The 18,774-nt window shown below is 40.9% G+C and overlaps 1 protein-coding gene across 1 annotated transcript; it reads left to right on the top strand.

Moving 5' to 3' along the window:
* The first annotated feature begins 5,338 nt into the window (after positions 1 to 5,338).
* LOC139376154 (cAMP-dependent protein kinase catalytic subunit beta-like) lies at positions 5,339 to 18,761 on the top strand. The gene is made up of 10 exons (XM_071118400.1): positions 5,339 to 5,796; positions 9,650 to 9,711; positions 9,983 to 10,111; positions 11,943 to 12,041; positions 12,314 to 12,396; positions 13,561 to 13,687; positions 14,936 to 15,031; positions 15,190 to 15,312; positions 15,577 to 15,741; positions 16,472 to 18,761. Exons 1-10 carry the CDS (start codon positions 5,751 to 5,753, stop codon positions 16,595 to 16,597), a joined length of 1,056 nt encoding a protein of 351 aa, XP_070974501.1. The 5' UTR covers positions 5,339 to 5,750; the 3' UTR covers positions 16,598 to 18,761.
* The last annotated feature ends 13 nt before the right edge of the window (positions 18,762 to 18,774 follow it).

The following is an 18,774-nucleotide window of genomic DNA, read 5'->3' as shown; positions in this document are numbered from 1 at the left end:
AAACTGCTCAGCTGGAACGTGTCCAGAAGAGAGCCTGCAGAATAATTCTGGACAGGTTATACACCTGCTACCAGGAAACCCTGGAAACCCTCGTAATCATGTCCTTGGAGAGCAGGATGGGCATCCTGCAACAGCCAAAAACGTAACACTCCCATGACACGCACAGGCTGTTATCAGAACTCTCCCATCCCATTCCACACTAAACTGATCAATGCTCGCTCAATATAGCCCAGAAGCCTTAGAAATGCCTCCCCAAGGACTCTAAAGATGTATTTTCTAAAGCTGCCACCCAAACCTTGTCATTGTAATAATGTTGTTTTCTATATTTTGCATATTTTAACATTATATTAAGTGTTTTGTTGGTTTAGGATTTTACTATTTGATATTATATGTGATCGATGTCATGACTGTACATTGGTGTACAATTCAGTCTATAACTGCGAGAAGCCAATAAAACCTACTACAGCTACTACTACTCTTGCTACTACTACATTTATGACCAAAGGGAAAGAATCACTCAATGACAGTCAGAGATGGGCTGATGAATTGTTCATAACTTCAGCTTTTTCAATGTTTATGTTCAAATCAAATTGTGGAAGGAGCTTGGAATATTGAAATATGAGGTGAAAGCTGATCACAAAAAGTGATATATGAGTGACAAATAACAACTTGAATTCAAGGACTTCCTCATTTGAAAACATGGCCCATTATGGCATTACACATTTGACTGCTCTAGAATGTTCAAATGGATCACTTTATGCTCTGTGTTCTGTCTGTTATTCTGTCCGAAGTTATTTGCAAATTATGGTGGAAAATAAGTATTTTGTCACCTACAAACAAGCAAGATTTCTGGCTCTCACAGACCAGTAACTTCTTCTTTAAGAGGCTCCTCTGTCCTCCACTCGTTACCTGTATTAATGGCACCTGTTTGAACTTGTTATCAGTATAAAAGACGCCTGTCCACAACCTCAAACAGTCACACTCCAAACTCCACAATGGCCAAGACCAAAGAGCTGTCAAAGGACACCACAAGCAAAATTGTAGACCTGCACCAGGCTGGGAAGACTGAATCTGCAATAGGTAAGCAGCTTGGTTTGCAGAAATCAACTGTGGGAGCAATTATTAGGAAATGGAAGACATACAAGATCACTGATAATCTCCCTCGATCTGGGGCTCCACGCAAGATCTCACCCCATGGGGTCAAAATGATCACAAGAACGGTGAGCAAAAATCCCAGAACCACACGGGGGGACCTAGTGAATGACCTGCAGAGAGCTGGGACCAAAGTAACAACAAAGCCTACCATCAGTAACACACTACGCTGCCAGGGACTCAAATCCTGCAGTGCCAGACGTGTCCCCCTGCTTAAGCCAGTACATGTCCAGGCCAAGTTTGCTAGAGAGCATTTGGATGATCCAGAAGAAGATTGGGAGAATGTCATATGGTCAGATGAAACCAAAATATAACTTTTTGGTAAAAACTCAACTCATCGTGTTTGGAGGACAAAGAATGCTGAGTTGCATCCAAAGAACACCATACCTACTGTGAAGCATGGGGGTGGAAACATCATGCCTTGGGGCTGTTTTTCTGCAAAGGTACCAGGACGACTGATCCGTGTAAAGGAAAGAATGAATGGGGCCATGTATCGTGAGATTTTGATTGAAAACCTCCTTCCATCAGCAAGGGCATTGAAGATGAAACGTGGCTGGGTCTTTCAGCATGACAATGATCCCAAACACACCGCCCGGGCAACGAAGGAGTGGCTTCGTAAGAAGCATTTCAAGGTCCTGGAGTGGCCTAGCCAGTCTCCAGATCTCAACCCCATAGAACATCTTTGGAGGGAGTTGAAAGTCCGTGTTGCCCAGCAACAGCCCCAAAACATCACTGCTCTAGAGGAGATCTGCATGGAGGAATGGGCCAAAATACCAGCAACAGTGTGTGAAAACCTTGTGAAGACTTACAGAAAAGGTTTGATCTCTGTCATTGCCAACTAAGGGTATACAACAAAGTATTGAGATAAACTTTTGTTATTGACCAAATACTTATTTTCCACCATAATTTGCAAATAAATTAATAAAAAATCCTACAATGTGATTTTCTGGATTTTTTTTCTCATTTTGTCTGTCGTAGTTGAAGTGTACCTATGATGAAAATTACAGGCCTCTCTCATCTTTTTAAGTAAGAGAACTTGCACAATTGGTGGCTGACTAAATACTTTTTTGCCCCACTGTATGTATAGTACAATATCAAAATGCGCCACAGCACAAATTCTGTTTTGTGTAAATGCATAACATTTTGTGTCAACATCGTTCAAGTGTCTAGACAGGCCAAATTGAAATATTAAGATTGCAATGATCTATCATACTTACAGTGTCAATCAAAGTTGGGATTTTGAGAACATTTGAAAGAATCATTAAAATTACTTCACCATCCAGTACCAGTCAAAAGTTTGGACAGACCTATTCATTCAAGGGTTTTTCTTAATTTTTGACTATTTTCTACATTGTAGAATAATAGTGAACACATCAACACTATGATATAACACATATGGAATCAAATCTAGTAACCCAAAAAGTGTTAAACAAATAAAATATAGCCACCCTTTGCCTTGATGACACACTCTTGGCATTCTCTCAACCAGCTTCACCTGGAATGCTTCACATATGCTGAGCACTTGTTGGCTGAATTTCCTTCACTCTGCGGTCCAACTCATCCCAAAACATCTCAATTGCGTTGAGGTCGGGTGATTGTGGAGGCTAGGTCATCTGATGCAGCACTCCATCACTCTCCTTCTTGGTCAAATAAGCCTTACAAAGCCTGGAACTGTGTTGGGTCATTGTCCTGTTGAAAAACAAATGATAGTCCCACTAAGCGCAAAAGAGATGGTATGGCGTATCGCTGCAGAATGGTGTGGTAGCCATGATGGTTAAGTGTGCCTTGAATTCGAAATAAATTACCAACAGTGTCACCAGCAAAGCACCCCCACACCATTACACCTCCTCCTCCATGCTTCACGGTGGGAACTACACATGCAGAGATTATCCGTTCACCTACTCTGTGTCTCACAAAGACCAAAAATCTCACATTTGGACTCATCAGACCAAAGGACAGATTTCCACTGGTCTAATATCTTCACTATTATTCTAAAATGTAGAACATAGTTCAAATAAAGAAAAACCCTTGAATGAGTATGTGTGTACAAACCTTTGACTGGTACCATAACTATTTTGAAATAACGCTTATTAAAGAGCAGTGATACTATCAAGAGCGGTGTGCAGGTTTCTTCTTTTTTTTCAGAATTAAACTGTTTAAAATGTATAGTGTTGTTACCTATATGATCAACTCAATGTTGTTTGTGAAATACATCCCTTTCTGTATGGTACTATATTTAGTCTTTGGATGCATTTACACATTTGAATACATGTTCAAATGATCAGATCTTAATATTTGTTGGTATGCAGACCAATTTATATATAGACAATATCTAAAGAAATCCACACACTCTCTCTCACACACTCCCATAGAGTGTATGCAGTATAATCAAATCCATTGCAAGTCAATGGAGACTGAAGAGTGAGTTATTTTGCAACATTTTTACTCTTTCTCAGATCTTTATCATGTTCAGATCTTAATGCTTTTTGTTATATAGAATGTCTTGCCAATACAGTGAATATTTTCTTTATATGCAAAAATGACCTTACTGAAGAGCTCAGTGACTTTCAAAGTGGCACCGTCATCGGACCGTCATCCAACTGGTCAGTTCGTCAAATTTCTGCCCTGCTAGAGCTGCCCCGTCAACTGTAAGTGCTGTTATTTTGAAATGACAATAATTAGGAGCCACAACGGCTCACCCGCAAAATGGCAGGCCACACAAGCACACAGAACAGGACCGCCAAGTGAAAATCGTCTGTCCTCGGTTGCAACACTCACTACCGAGTTCTAAGCTGCCTCTGGAAGCAACGTCAGCACAGGAACTGTTCATTGGGAGCTTCATGAAATAGGTTTCCATGGCCCGAGCAGCCGCACACAAGCCTAAAATCACAATGTGCAATGTCAAACATTGGCTGAAGTGATGTAAAGCTTGTCTCCATTGGAATCTGTAGCAGTGAAAATGCGTTATCTGGAGTGATGAATCACGCTTCACCATCTGGCAATCCGACAGACGGATCTGGGTTTGGTAGATGCCAGGAGATCGCTACCTGCCCCAATGCATAGTGCCAACTGTAAAGTTTGGTGGAGGAGGAATAATGGTCTGGGGCTGTTTTTCATGGTTCGGGCTAGGCCCTTTAGTTCCAGTGAAGGGATATCTTAACGCTATAGCATACAATGACATTTTAGGCAATGCTGTGCTTCCAACTTTGTGGCAACAGTTTGGGGAAGGCCCTTTCCTGTTTTAGCATGACAATGCCCATGTGCACCAAGCAAGGTCCATGCAGAAATGGTTTGTTGAGATTGGTGTGGAAGAATTTGGCTGGCCTGCACAGAGCCCTGACCTCAACCCCATCGAACACCTTTGGGATGAATTGGAATGCTGACTGTGAGCCAGGCCTAATTGCCCAACATTAGTGGACGACCTCACTAAGGCATTTTTTTTAACCTTTATTTAACTAGACAAGTCAGATAAAAACAAATTCTTATTTAGAATGACGGCCTATCCTTGTCAAACCTGGACGACGCTGGGCCAATTGTGCACCCTATTGGACTCCCAATCACGGCCGGATTTGATACGGCCTGGATTCGAACCAGGGACTGTAGTGAATGAATGGAAGCAAGTCCCCGCAGCAATGTTCCAACATCTAGGGGCAAGCCTTCCCAGAAGAGTGGAGGCTGTTATAGGAACAAAGGGGGGGACCAATTCCATAATATTGCCCATGATTTTGGAATGAGATGTTCGACGAGTAGGTGTCCACATACTTTTGCCCATGTATTGTAGTTACCACAACTATTTAGCTAAAGGGTTAGCTGTATTTGATCATATGGTGGTCCTTGCTATATGAGCCACGTAACCAAAGATAATTGAATAATTTAGAAAAGTTACAATTCCCACCAAGTGTGTGGTTAAACCCTTATTATTAGAGCAATGTTGAAGGTGATGTTGAAGTCAGACCAGGGTACTGCAGGCTGCCATTAGCAACTTAATTATCGTTATAACGTCTTCTGTGTGAGATTTATTTTATAATCAGTTCACGGACATACATCTGGTGTATGTTTGTATTTACACGAAGATTGACCAAGAAGATTGAGAATGCCATTTTTACATTCACTATAATGGGGGATCCTGTTTCCTGCAAACGATGCCTGTAGTACCGCGTCGGCCTTGAATTTCTGTGGCTTCAGTGAGAGGGGGCAGTCGTTCTCCCCTGAACCAACTCACAAGCCTATAATTTAAGCCTTTAGTAAAGGCGGAAACAGATTGAGTGTGATATCCCATCTCTTCACATATAGAAAGTCTTTGACCAAGCAATCAACAGTGAACGCTTGGGGGGGGGGGGAGAAGTGTGAGAGCAGTGACCGCTAGCTGCATGTCAGCGAGATATAGAAGAGCCAGGAAGGGGAGTATCTAAAGAAGGGGGGTGGTGAACAGGGATTTGGGCTCCTTCTTTCATATTTGGCTGTAACGTTATCAATTGAATTTCTCTATATTGTTCCAAATTAACGATTTTGCCAACAAGGGGAACGCCACTCAACAACAGCTGTAGCTAGCTACCGCCATCTCCCGCAGTCTGAGCGATCGCCGTGTCTTCCATAAGATGGGAAACGCTGCTACCGCCAAGAAAGGCAACGAGCTGGAGAGCGGTGAGTTGGGGCGGCCGTGTAGCATTATCTTTACTAGCTAAAGTTAGCTAACTACCCAGTTAGTATGCGAACATTGTCACGTTTGACTTTTTTTTTAAATGGACAACATCGGGAGGGCGCACACGCAAATGTATCCCTGATGTTTTAAACATTTACATGAATTACACCCTCGCCCCTATATTTTGCTATCGACGATAATTTATAGTAATTGGTTTGTGAATTAATCCCAGCTAGATCACCAGTACAAGGGATGCGTAACTAAATAGTTACAACCTGGTCCAGAGGCCTAGCTATCCATTAACATTAGCTAGCTAGCGGGTTGTTTTAGCACTTTCGCTATGATGTTGTCTACCTAGCTAACGTCAGTGAGAGCTAGCTGTATATCAGCGTTAGTGAGCCACCGCCAGGCCCGTGAGACATCACCAAGCCAGAGTAATGTTCAATGCCAGCTACGGTACTGTAGCATAGCAATGTCTAGACTATCTGACGTGTGTTGGTCTCATAGCCTATGAGGCCTGTTGTTTCGACATTGCGTTTGTAGATTCGAGTTGTTTTAGCTAGCTAATGTGTAATCTTACAAGTGTGATAGATCGTTAGCAACCAGAAGTTCACTCCACTCCTAAACTATTTACAATTGTCATGTTAGATTAATAACACCTAAGGATAAGTCGTTTATTAAGTATGGGGTTTCAATTATCAGACTGCCTCCACATCAGTCTTGAGGCGCTGTATATATATATATATATACACACACACACACACAGCTTTCCCTCTACAGTACTCTCTAGCGCTCCTCTAAACAGTGACCAAATATGGTGAAGAAATGACAAATGCCCACTTGCCATTCATAAAACCAGGCCCGTAATGCAACCTTCCCAAGTGATTTATCTCACAAGTCATTTTGGTTTAGAGTCTGTTTAATCTTAGTGATGTGCAGTTCTACATGCACACACATACAGCACAGTTTGTCATTGACTGGGACAGCTTGTCACCAGACCTTCGTAAGAGGATAAGGGGAATTACAAGCTTTGACGCAACTAGCCCTGGGACTGTATTAATTTGCAGTGGTACACTTTGACATATGTATGCTGATAATCAATGCACTGCATGACTTGATACATTTTGAAATGTTTCCCCATGAAGTCCTATACAGTCAGGAATATTGACGCATTGGTTTGTGTCCAGATCTGAATGTGTGTGAACTGCTTGCAAACTAATCTTACTCAAGTTAGTCTGGGAAATGCCACTGGCTTGTGAGTGTGCATATATGCTGTTCCATCTACTTCACTTTTTATAAAAATGTACGGACAAATTTGAACATTTATGGTAGGTAGTAATGTATCTAGGTCATTTAAAAGCTTTGTCACTTTACAATGCTGTTAATCTGTTCATATGACATTTACTGAAGTGTTGGAAGAGACCAGGCAGAGGCACAGGAACCTGGTAAGCCACAGGTATCTTTCCAGTTTCAGGAAGCAAGCGGTGTTCTTTGATCTGATCAGTGCAACCAAAAGCCTGTGCTGTGCTGTCTGTTTTCCTGTCTGGTTTGACATAACATGAGCCCCAGTCTCTCAACCTTCTGGTGTTAAACCTGTCTAAGCCACAGTGCCCTCAACTGCTGCTGCTACAGATTTGTCTGCCCTGTTGCTGTTTACAGGTCTGGCAACCTGGTTCCTGATAATAGCTCTTTGTTTGGCTCTCAGTTTGACTCTCAGTTTGACAGGGAGGGAAGGAGGTAGGGAGGTAGGCTAATTCTGACACTGAATTCTGAGCCTTGTTTCACTGTTCCATATCAACCTTCCATGTTGTTAAACATGTTAGGCACATTTAAAAAAAAAAAAAAAAAAAAGGAAAATCTTGCATTAGCCAACCATGTTCTAAAAATATGAACTTAGTGGTGCTCATCTCTAAAAACTGTACTGAGGTGAACATTGTTCTACTGTACAATGGACACCTAGCTTATGTCTTTTAAAAGTGATCACATTCAGTACAGTTAACCATAACCAGCTCTGATTATGTAAACATTTACATTAGCTAGGTGGTCATACAGTGCATTCTGAAAGTATTGCGACCCCTTTACTTTTTCCACATTTTGTTACGTTACAGCCTTATTCTAAAATGTATTAAACAAATAAAAAATCCTAAATTCAAACACACCTCATAATGACAAAGTGAAAACAGGTTTTGTAGAATTTTTCAAATATATTAAAAATAAAAAAAACATACCTTATTTACACAAGTATTCAGACCCATTGCTATGAGACTTGAAATTGAGCTCAGGTGCATCCAGTTTCCATTGGTCATCCTTGAGATGTTTCTACAACTTGATTGGAGTCCACCTGTGGAAAATTCAATTGATTGGACATTATTTGGAAAAGCGCACACCTGTCTATATAGGGTTCCACAGTTGACAGTGCATGTCAGAGCAAAAACCAAGCCATGAGGTCGAAGGAATTGTCCGTAGAGCTCAGAGACAGGATTATGTCGAGCCACAGATCTGGGGAAGGGTACCAAAAGTTTTTCAGCGGAAGTGACTGGGTTAATGTGTTAATTTTTTAAATATATATTTTATCATATACAGCATAGTCTACTTGTCAAGCCAGGGTAATGTGGGATTTTTAGTGGTTCAACACACTGTAGCCTATATAAAAATAACTGCACAATTATTGAAGCCTTTTTCTGTTTGCTACATCTTTGTATTTGTACATAATTTGCCATCCTAGTCATGTCTGTTTAAACTTTCTTACCCACAGGAGTCATTAACAAACATTGTAATTAGTCACCTGATGTTTTTCTTTGCCAAACTGAATTGCAGAAGAAGAATGACAACTCTTTCTCTCTGTCTCTAATACTATCTTTGTATTTCCTTCGTTGTCATCTTCTATTGTTCTTCACTGCATGTGGTCCATGTTTGTTGATCTGATATACTTGTTAGATTTATGCATTCTCTCTCTCTCTCTTTCTTCCACATCATCCCTTCCACATTGTTCCTGCAAATCCTTGGGTGATCTATAGAGACATTTGGTATGCCCATTCTTCCACTAGATTCCCAAAATGACAGAAGTCCGAAACCTTGCACGCGTTGATTCTATTGTAAATGAACCCAAGCTTGGCTTGTAGTAGTGGTTCAGTATATGCTTCCATCTAGGTTCTGCCAAAACCATTACCTAAACCTCTGTGTTTTTGTCATCTGCATTCTGTCATTCTGGATATCTCCTGTCTGCTGTGTTCTTCCATGTGTTTTGGTTTGTCCTTGTTCGTCAAAAACAATTCTGTATATAATACTCTGAGTGTTAAAGCCTTCCCGTGAACAGTATTGGGCCCTAATGCACAGTCGGTGCAGAAAGAAAGTGATGCACAAGAGTTCTGCATGCTTCGAGAGAGCCCAGCCTCTTCGCCTGTCTTAGTGAATTCGTACATCCCCCTATCTATTTGAAAAAAATACAAAGGGAGCTCTTGGCATCACTTCTTACTTAGACTGCCCGTCTTGGTTGGTGTGTTTTTTTAAAATGAATAACTAGGAAAAAAACGTTTGGATGTTGTCGCCCCCCCCCCCCCCCCTTCTCCGTACATGCATTTTGTGGATGTAAAATGCAGATAGGAGTTTGGTTAGTTAGACCTTACCAGTCTTTGTCTCCATTGAATTCCATTTCATACTGATTTTGTTACAGTTGATACCCGGTCACTGTTCAAGAATTTCCACATAAGATTCCATTAAGATTTCCTTTGTACTTACTGTTGCCCACTCCATGCAAATCAAATCCCAGGTCAATAAATAGGAATGCATCATGGGTTGACAGACAATTCCTTCCTGTTAGCTAATTGTGCCCGTGTATATCTTTCTTCCATACAGTGAAAGAGTTCCTAGCCAAAGCCAAAGAAGACTTCTTACGGAAATGGGAATGTCCACCACAGGTGAGATGTTTTCAATGCTCTTAAGGTTGGAGCTACAAATCCAGGGTTTGGGGACTCTCATTTTATTCTTTTTGTGATTCCTCACATCCTATCTCTTTGCCTTCTTCCCAACCGAATTGGGGAGAAGGTCCAAAGTCCTTCACCAATGTGTATAGAAAAGGAGGCGTGGATGTGGGGAATATCTAAGTTGAACTGAGTAAAACCTGGGACTGCTGCTGTGGTATATCCATTAGGTAATCCACACCCTGTGTTTTGTGTGACCCCATTCTAGAGCACGACGGGCCTAGATGACTTTGACAGGCTAAAGACCCTGGGTACAGGCTCGTTTGGAAGAGTCATGCTGGTCAAACATAAAGGAACAGAGCAGTTCTTCGCCATGAAAATACTGGACAAGCAAAAGGTTGGTTCCCAGTGGAAAACAGCTGGCCTTTCCAAGGACGGGTGACCCATGTATGAGCTGACAAGGCAATGTATCGCCTTGCTATGGGAAGAGGATGAAGAGATGCTATTTTAGGGCATCAAACGGGGCAACAAGTGCAAAGCCTTGGTCGAGTGGGTATCACTCCAGGCAGCAAGCACAAGCATGCCTCCCCACCGAAGACCTGGGTTCAACCCCGTCTACCTCCTTACTCTCATCCCAGCTGTTTGTACCCGTCTAAATAAAGCATCAAAAATACAGTAAAGATAATGTGCAATTCCACTCTCCAATAAAATAATATCAAACAAAAAATGGGGCAAGAATTAAATAACACTGTAGATCAGTCGTATTCAAACTTTTCCAGCGGGACCCCATTTCTTTCCGCCAGAATTTCTGGGGAACCCATTTTTTTCCGACAGAAGTTCTGGAGAACCCATTTTTTTCCGCCAGAAGTTCTCGCGACCCCAACCCAAATCTAATGACACAACCTTAAAAATCGGTACATTTAAGATTTTTACATCAACAAATACCTTTTAATTCATAACACTTTCATCTCTTATCAAAATTAAAGAAAACAAATACAATTTTTATCAAGTCAATTTATTTATTTTGATTATCTTTCTCAAATGTATGTTGTGACTTTTTCCATACAATAACATGTACTCAAATATTTGTAATTTTTTATTGTGCAACGCCTCTGCAAGGTTGCGACCCCAACTTTGAATACCACTGCTGTAGATGTTATCTGGTGGCATAACATAAGTATGATTGTGTAATGTTAGTACCGGCCGGCCGGCAGTAATGTCTGCCAGTGGTTCCTCCCATCACATGCACGGATATGATCGGACCTGTTAGTGTCTGGATTATAATACCTTAGTCTCTTTCCAACCTCTCCCTCAATGTGAGCAAGACAAAGGAGCTGATCGTGGACTACAGGTAAATGAGGGCTGAACATTGACGGGGCTGTAGTGGAGCGGGTCGAGAGTTTCAAGCTCCTTGGTGTCCACATCACCCACAAACTATCCTGGTCCAAACATACCAAGACAGTCGTGAAGAGGGCATGACAACACCTTTTCCCCCTCAGGAGACTGAAAAGATTTGGCATGGGTCCCCAGATCATCAAAGTTCTACGGCTGCACCATCGAGAGCATCCTGACCGGTTGCATCACCGCCTGGTATGGCAACTGGTTGGCATCCGACCGCAAGGCGTTACAGAGGGTATTGCGTATGGCCCAGTACATCACTAGGGCCAAGCTTCCTGCCACCCAGGACCTATATACTAGGCGTTGTCAGAGGAAGGGACAAAAAAATTGTCAAGCCCCCCTCCCCTTTGTTTTTACACTGCTGCTGCTCGCTGTTTATATATGCATAGTCACTTTACCCCTATGTACAAATGACCTCGACTAACCTGTACCCCACACATTGATTCGCTACCGGTACCCCCTGTATATAGCCTCGTTATTGTAACATATTTTTTTATTTAGCAAATATTTTCATTACTCTTTTTTTTAACTGCATTGTTGGTTAAGGGCTTGTAAGTAAGCATTTCTACAGCTGTTGTATTTGGCGCGAGTGACAAAAAATGTGATTACTGGAATGCAATCTAAAAGCTGTCCTAGCCACACAAGCCTCCTGATCTCGCGAGCTAACATAAATGGTCTGCTACCTCAGTCTGGTAATTACGAGACTAAAGCTGTCCTGCCCCCCCCCACCCCCCCAAAGAAAACCTCTAGAACTTTGTCATGCCATCATTAAATTGTAATTGAACTGTCGGTCAAGACTGTTGTCTGATGATCACTTCTTTGTCTGGTAGGTGGTGAAACTCAAGCAAATAGAACACACGTTAAATGAGAAGAGAATATTGCAGGCCGTGTCTTTTCCCTTCCTCGTCAGACTTGATTATGCCTTCAAGGTACAGTTCATTTTTTTCTCCCCCTTCTGCATACAGTGTTTTTAATCTGGCCATTGAGATCAGAGGCTATGAATCAAGCGTCTCAAACTAGGAGTGCTGATTTAGGGCTCGTTTTTCCTTTTGATCATAATGAATTTGATTTAAATGGGGGCGGGGGGGGGGGGGGGGCTGATCCCAGCACTATGAGACGCTTCATACATATGGTCTTTTTATTATTCAGTTTCCTCAGTATCTGACTAGATTTGTTTATGTCGGTCTGTGTCCCTCCACAGGACAACTCCAATTTGTACATGGTGATGGAGTATGTTCCAGGAGGAGAGATGTTTTCACATCTAAGACGAATCGGAAGGTTCAGGTGAGCGTCTGTCTGAACGTTCTGCTCGTCAATACAATATCTGGTTGATTATAAGTTGTTTATTGATTTTCCATTTGTTGATTGAAAATTATTTTGGGAAACTTTTTTTTTTATACCTACATTCATCTATGTATTTTTTTTTTTTTGGACAGTGAATTTACAACATTTTAATTTGGCTTTGTTCTCCAGAATTGGATTTCAGATCAAAAGTTCTGAGGTGACAGTACAGAATGTCCCCTTTTTATTTGAGGGTATTTTCATACATATGTTTTACCATTTAGACTTGAATGCACTTTATGTATCTAGTCTCTCCATTTTGAAGGTTGTTGGAAGTGTTTAGAAAATTAAGTTTTAAAAGTTTAAAAGTTGAGTATTTGGTCCCATATTCCCAGCACGCAATGACTACATCACGACTACATCACGTGAATCAACAATGTTATTGGATGCGTTTTCAGTTTGTTTTGGTTGTGTTTCAGATTATTTTGTGCCCAACAGAAATGAATTATAAATAACGTGTTATTTTGGAGTTACGTTTATTTTAAATAAGGCTGAAACGCAATGATTATCCGTAATCATGGTAGCATCCACAGTATTGTAGAAGTGTTCAGAAACATATTCTATTCTTATTTACAATTAAAATTACTCCAAAATGACACTGTTATTTCTCATTCATTTCTATTGAGAAAGGGGATACCAGTTGTACAACTGAATGTAGTCAACATAAATGTGTCAGAGAGGTGCCGGTAGCTTCGATCCAGCAACCTTTTTTTACCGGCCCAACGCTCCTACCCACCAGGCTACCTACCACACGACACAATCCTGCAAATGCATCCAACAAGTTTGTAGAGTCACAACCTTGACGTAGTCATTGCATGCTGGGAATATGGGACCAAATAGTCAACTTTCGTACCTTTTTTTTGTAACTTTTGTACCAACAGAATACACTACAACAGAAATCCAAATACTTATGACACCTTCAAATGGGGGGGGGGACTAGATACAGTGCATTAAATGTTTTCGCTTCACTGTCCAAATAAATACAGAAGGGGGGGGGGTCTGTGTGTTTATTTTAAATTCAGTGCTGGTAGTTAATTACAACTCCAATTACATTTTTGTGCTTACTACGTGATCAGTTAAACAGATTCTCCTACTTTTCCTTCACAGTGAACCCCACGCACGGTTTTACGCGGCCCAGATAGTACTGACATTTGAGTACCTCCATTCACTAGACATTATCTACAGAGATCTGAAGCCTGAGAACCTTCTAATCGATCAACATGGCTACATCCAGGTATGCGTGACCAGTGCTTCAAGTGGATCATTTTCATTGTACAGCACCAGGGTTCTTATTTTAGAGCCAATGTTGCATAAGGGATGCTGGTAGGCCTACTGACAGGGGTGCAAACCTGTCTCTTTTCGGGAGATATTCACCGTTTTGATTTCAAAATAGCCCATCCAAGTGAATCGTGTAGATCCGAAGAGAAAAAGGGGAAGGGGTCTGTGTCTCATATTGAAATCATTGACTGAGCACAGGAAGTTAAAGGTATTGAACTAATAATTCCTGAAAATCATGCATCAGTGATGTGTATTTCCTGCAACGTCCTGAAGTTGTAAAACTTCTGTGTGTGTTGTGTAGCCAGTTAGTATGCTGAAACATTTCTAAAGGTTTTCCCCTAAAAAACCTTCCCAATTAAATGTTGTCTGCAAAGTAGGCTTACCTGGCTGGCAGAATGATATGATAACGTTGTACCAATCAGGTTCACATGAAACACCGCTACAGAAACACTGCTACTAGCCAAACACAATAGGCTCTTGCTGGTGCACAATTGAATTAAAGGGCAACTACACTCTCCCACATATATTAATACTTTTTTTTTTTACCTCAAATGTGGTCTCCTGCTGTGTTTTTAAGCATTGTGGTGGACTGAAAACCAACAATATTATGCTCTATCAGTAAAAGGGTGATTTTGAGAGAGAATTCTGAAACCTGGAAAAGCTAAACCAAGAACAGAATTTGGCAAGTAAAACAGATTTTAGATAGCTATCTGGGGAGGCAGATTATCATTACCTGTCATGATCAACCTTAAACCAGACCAAAGAGCCCAACTCCCCCCTACCCCAGGACACAATTTTCTCTGTCTATTGTGGTTTATAAAGTTAGGAGTGTTGCGATTATTCAAATGTGTATTTATTACTTGTTATTATCTGAAAATAAGCCAATTTTCTTGCTCCTCACACAGATTTTTCATGTTTCCAAGTGAATTTTTGTGTTACCATTTTGGGCCCTCGCCAGTTTGCATCCTTGTTCTCAAGCAGTAGAACATTTGAGGTGCCAGTACTGTGTACCGGTGAGCACCGGCCCAACTGGAGCACTGTGCGTGACACATCACTGCCTATGGCGTACACTGCAATGTCAAATCAAATGTATTTCTAAAGCCCTTCTTACATCAGCTGATATCTCAAAGTGCTGTGCAAAAATGATGGGTTATGTTTTCTCTGCTAAGTTGCTTTACTGACTGTACGTGTTCTTGGTGGTCAGGTGACCGACTTTGGATTTGCCAAGAGGGTAAAAGGCAGAACCTGGACGTTGTGTGGAACTCCAGAGTACCTGGCGCCCGAGATCATTCTCAGCAAGGTGAGAGTCCTGTCTGACTCTTTCTCTCACACACACACACACACACACACACAGTGCATTAAATTACTACATTTGAAGACATGGAACATTAGTTTGTTGCCATGAATTTAGATTACATATGTGTATGTGAACTACATTTGTCATTGTGCTGTGTGTAGGGCTACAACAAAGCAGTGGACTGGTGGGCCCTGGGGGTCCTTATATATGAGATGGCTGCTGGATACCCTCCCTTCTTCGCTGACCAGCCTATTCAGATCTATGAGAAGATTGTGTCTGGAAAGGTATGGACAAGTCCATTTTTTACATAAAGCATGTCTGAAATGGCCTACCTATTTAACCTCTAGTTTTAACACATTTTGAACACCTGTCATGTTCTCATGGAGTAAGTTTAACCAATGAATGCATGGCTTGCTTTTGGCTTAGCCTCTTCTGTCTTTAATCACTTTAATCACTATACAGTTCCAACTAGGAGCAAATGAACATTTCTCAATACATGACCATTTAGACAAATCTCTGTGTGTGTGTGTCCCCCCCCCCCCCTGTAGGTCCGCTTCCCATCCCACTTCAGCTCTGACCTGAAGGACCTGCTGAGGAACCTGCTGCAGGTGGACCTGACCAAACGCTATGGCAACCTGAAGAACGGCGTCAACGACATCAAAGGACACAAGTGGTTCGCTACAACGGACTGGATTGCCATCTACGAGAGGAAGGTACATACAAGGCGGTGTCGGAGGATGAGGACAATCAATGCGAAGTTGAATTGCTCTTTATAGCACCTAACTTTTATGAAACACATTGGCCAAATTCTTACCTACTAATTACTAACACGACATACTGTGTGTTAATCATACTACATACTATTTCAGCAACAAATATCAACATTACTACTCAGCCATACCGAGAAGGCGTAATCTACATGCACAATCTCTTGTTCCACGCCATTCGTACATTTCTGCAGAGCATGTCCCCTATTCTGATTATTAGCTGTTGTCAAACAGACGTGGGTCTGAAAAGACTTACTCTCTTCCTCAATAGTGTGCAGTGAATTCTAAATGAAACGCCGAAACGAGTATGACATCCTGGGATTTAAAGTATACTACATTTTTAAAATGTCACATTCTATAAAACTTTATATTTTTGCATCGCCAAAAATCCTAACACAAGTGTACAGGTATTCAGACAAGGCCTCTGTATTTTATTAGTGTCCAGTAGTGCTTTTCCTGTGTATTATCATCTTACAACAACAGTCTTTATATGGTGTCATAATGTTTTCTATTTGACTTAGTAGAATTACTTCATCATGCATTTTGCTGACAGGACGTATTACCTAGGCATCTGGAAATTCTTGCAGTATTAGAATCTCATTGAAGTACTAGCTTGGTCTCCTCTTAAGGCACACTCTAACGCCGCTCCTGGTTATCCTGCTCTCTGTGTTGTCAGGTGGAAGCCCCGTTCATACCAAAGTGTCGAGGCGCTGGCGACACGAGCAACTTCGACGACTACGAGGAGGAGGAGATCCGCGTTTCCGTAACGGAAAAATGCGCAAAGGAGTTTTCCGAGTTTTAGGACGTGCACACGTGGATATATCAGGGCTAAAACACACATGAAAAATAAGGGGATCTTTGCACTCTTCTAAAGACTTGGGGTTGGAGCAGAGACCATTGTTCAACTATTACTACGTAGTTCCTTCATTCCACAAGGCTGAATGAGGTCGCCATGATCCTTGGGTGCCAATGATAACACCTTCACTGTCACACATACCTGCGTATTAAAGCAGACACACCACCTTTTTTTTTATCCCCTCTACCCACTCTGTTTTTGAACTTTGAAGCAGTTGTTGTCTTGGATGTTGTGCTCCCCTTTACAGATGTGATATTTTTCGATTTAGGAGGAAAACCAGAGAGGGTAACTATACGAGAGAGGCCAATTTCATGTAAGTCCACACAGTGTAACTTCAAACCGACTTGTCTGTGGCAGTATCACACATGGTTGTGTGGTTTTGTAGGGCAGTGCCTCCAGTCGTCAACAGTTTCGATTTTATGGTCTGTTACAAATCTGATGCTTTTCAATAGAAAATTATTCTCACCTTCTACTAGGACAATGTTTTGGCCAGATTTCAGAAATAGTATTGGTCCTTTTTGTATATTTTGTCACGAAGACGCATTAAACACCATTGGGTGCTAAGAGCATGACCAAAATACAACTAATTGGGTGACAGAGGAAGAGAAGTCCCTTTCTTTGCCTTTGCCTGTAGAACCCTTTAGACCAATTCCAACGGCCCCACAAAGCGTCCATTCTCTGGCCCATTGGTATTCTAGCACAGTAACGGGGAAGTCATTGCAGGGAATGGCGAACCCAACTACAAACAGAAAATAACAAAACAGTGTTCAGAGAAATTCTAGAAAATGTTGAATTTGTATTCTCCTTTTTATTTAACATTTTAATACATGGATTAAAACTGAAGGTTTTTTGTTCCCTAAGATTTCAGGTCCGCTCATAAAAGGACACTTTTAAATGATTTTGTGGAGCTCCTGATGTGTTAAAGTGAAATCAAGTCCTTTTGAGGTGCGCTCTTTAAATTGATCAGTTCAGTGTGTATTGTGTTGTGGCTTTTGCCTCAACATTGTTAGTAAAACCAGTACACACTTCATAACAATATATTGATGCTAAGCAGTCTTGCAAACTCCTCAAAAGAGATTGCAAAACACAATTTTTCCCCATGTTTTTCCCTATTGCTGTTCTTGACTTCCCTCCTTTCCTTGTTTGTTTCATTCTTATGACAGAATGTAGTGTTGCAACTTATAGGTATGCATAGTTTGAAATGCTTGATTAAGGTACATTAGTTTTTTTCTCACAGACATACACTGGCAAAAAAAACAAACAAGACTGCTCCTTGACCTTTGTATCACATATAATCCAGTCATTGTTCAGCTCATTACATTATAAGTATATGCATTGTTTCATATGTTTTTATTTATACACATTAGAGATGCTAATACATTTTATTTTTTAAAGTGTCAACGTTTGGAAAGTTCTTTTTTGTGATCTTGTAAATAACGGCATACTGCTCTAGGAGTGTTCATGTGTGGGCCTTATATTTGTCAAACTATATAAAGCAGGATAACATCTGAGAGACCAGGCTTCATCACACATCATGACTGAAATGTTCATGTACTTGTTTAAAAAATGGATCACTTTCGCATATGTCATAGGTTTTGTTTGGCATGTCCACTTCTCTCAGTTAAATAATTTCATAATTTCCCAGTCAAATGAGATGGCTTTGGCATTACAACAGCAATCATTTCAATGAGTTTGGCTGTAATTGAAGTCATTCAGGAAATTCCATCAATATTTGACTGTTTACAATTCACAAATGATTACATTTCCTGAAGAAAATGTGTTTTTCTTCGCTGTCTTAAAATATTTGTATGGCAGTGGGAGATGTGTTAAATGTGGAATCCAAGCTCTTAAGAAGCTGAAGCGGTTCAATATAGTAAGAATAGGTCTGATTTACTAGTAGACTGCTATATATGAAAAAAAATGGCAGTTTGCCTCCAAAATTAAATGTGCCTAAACACCAATGTAGTTTAATTAGGAGTTACCCTGAACGGACCTTAAACCCTCTTCCCTGTGACTGTCATTCCAAAATCATTATGTCAAAAGTCTTAAATGGGTGGTTCACTTTTATTTTGTACCAAATCTATGTTTTTATGTAAATGTAATGTTATAAGTGTCCAGACATT

The sequence above is a fragment of the Oncorhynchus clarkii genome, chromosome 20, assembly GCF_045791955.1.
Source record: "Oncorhynchus clarkii lewisi isolate Uvic-CL-2024 chromosome 20, UVic_Ocla_1.0, whole genome shotgun sequence".
Classification (NCBI taxonomy): Eukaryota; Metazoa; Chordata; class Actinopteri; order Salmoniformes; family Salmonidae; genus Oncorhynchus; species Oncorhynchus clarkii.
Note: the sequence above shows the minus strand (reverse complement) of the source record. Positions and strands in the feature narration are given on the sequence as shown.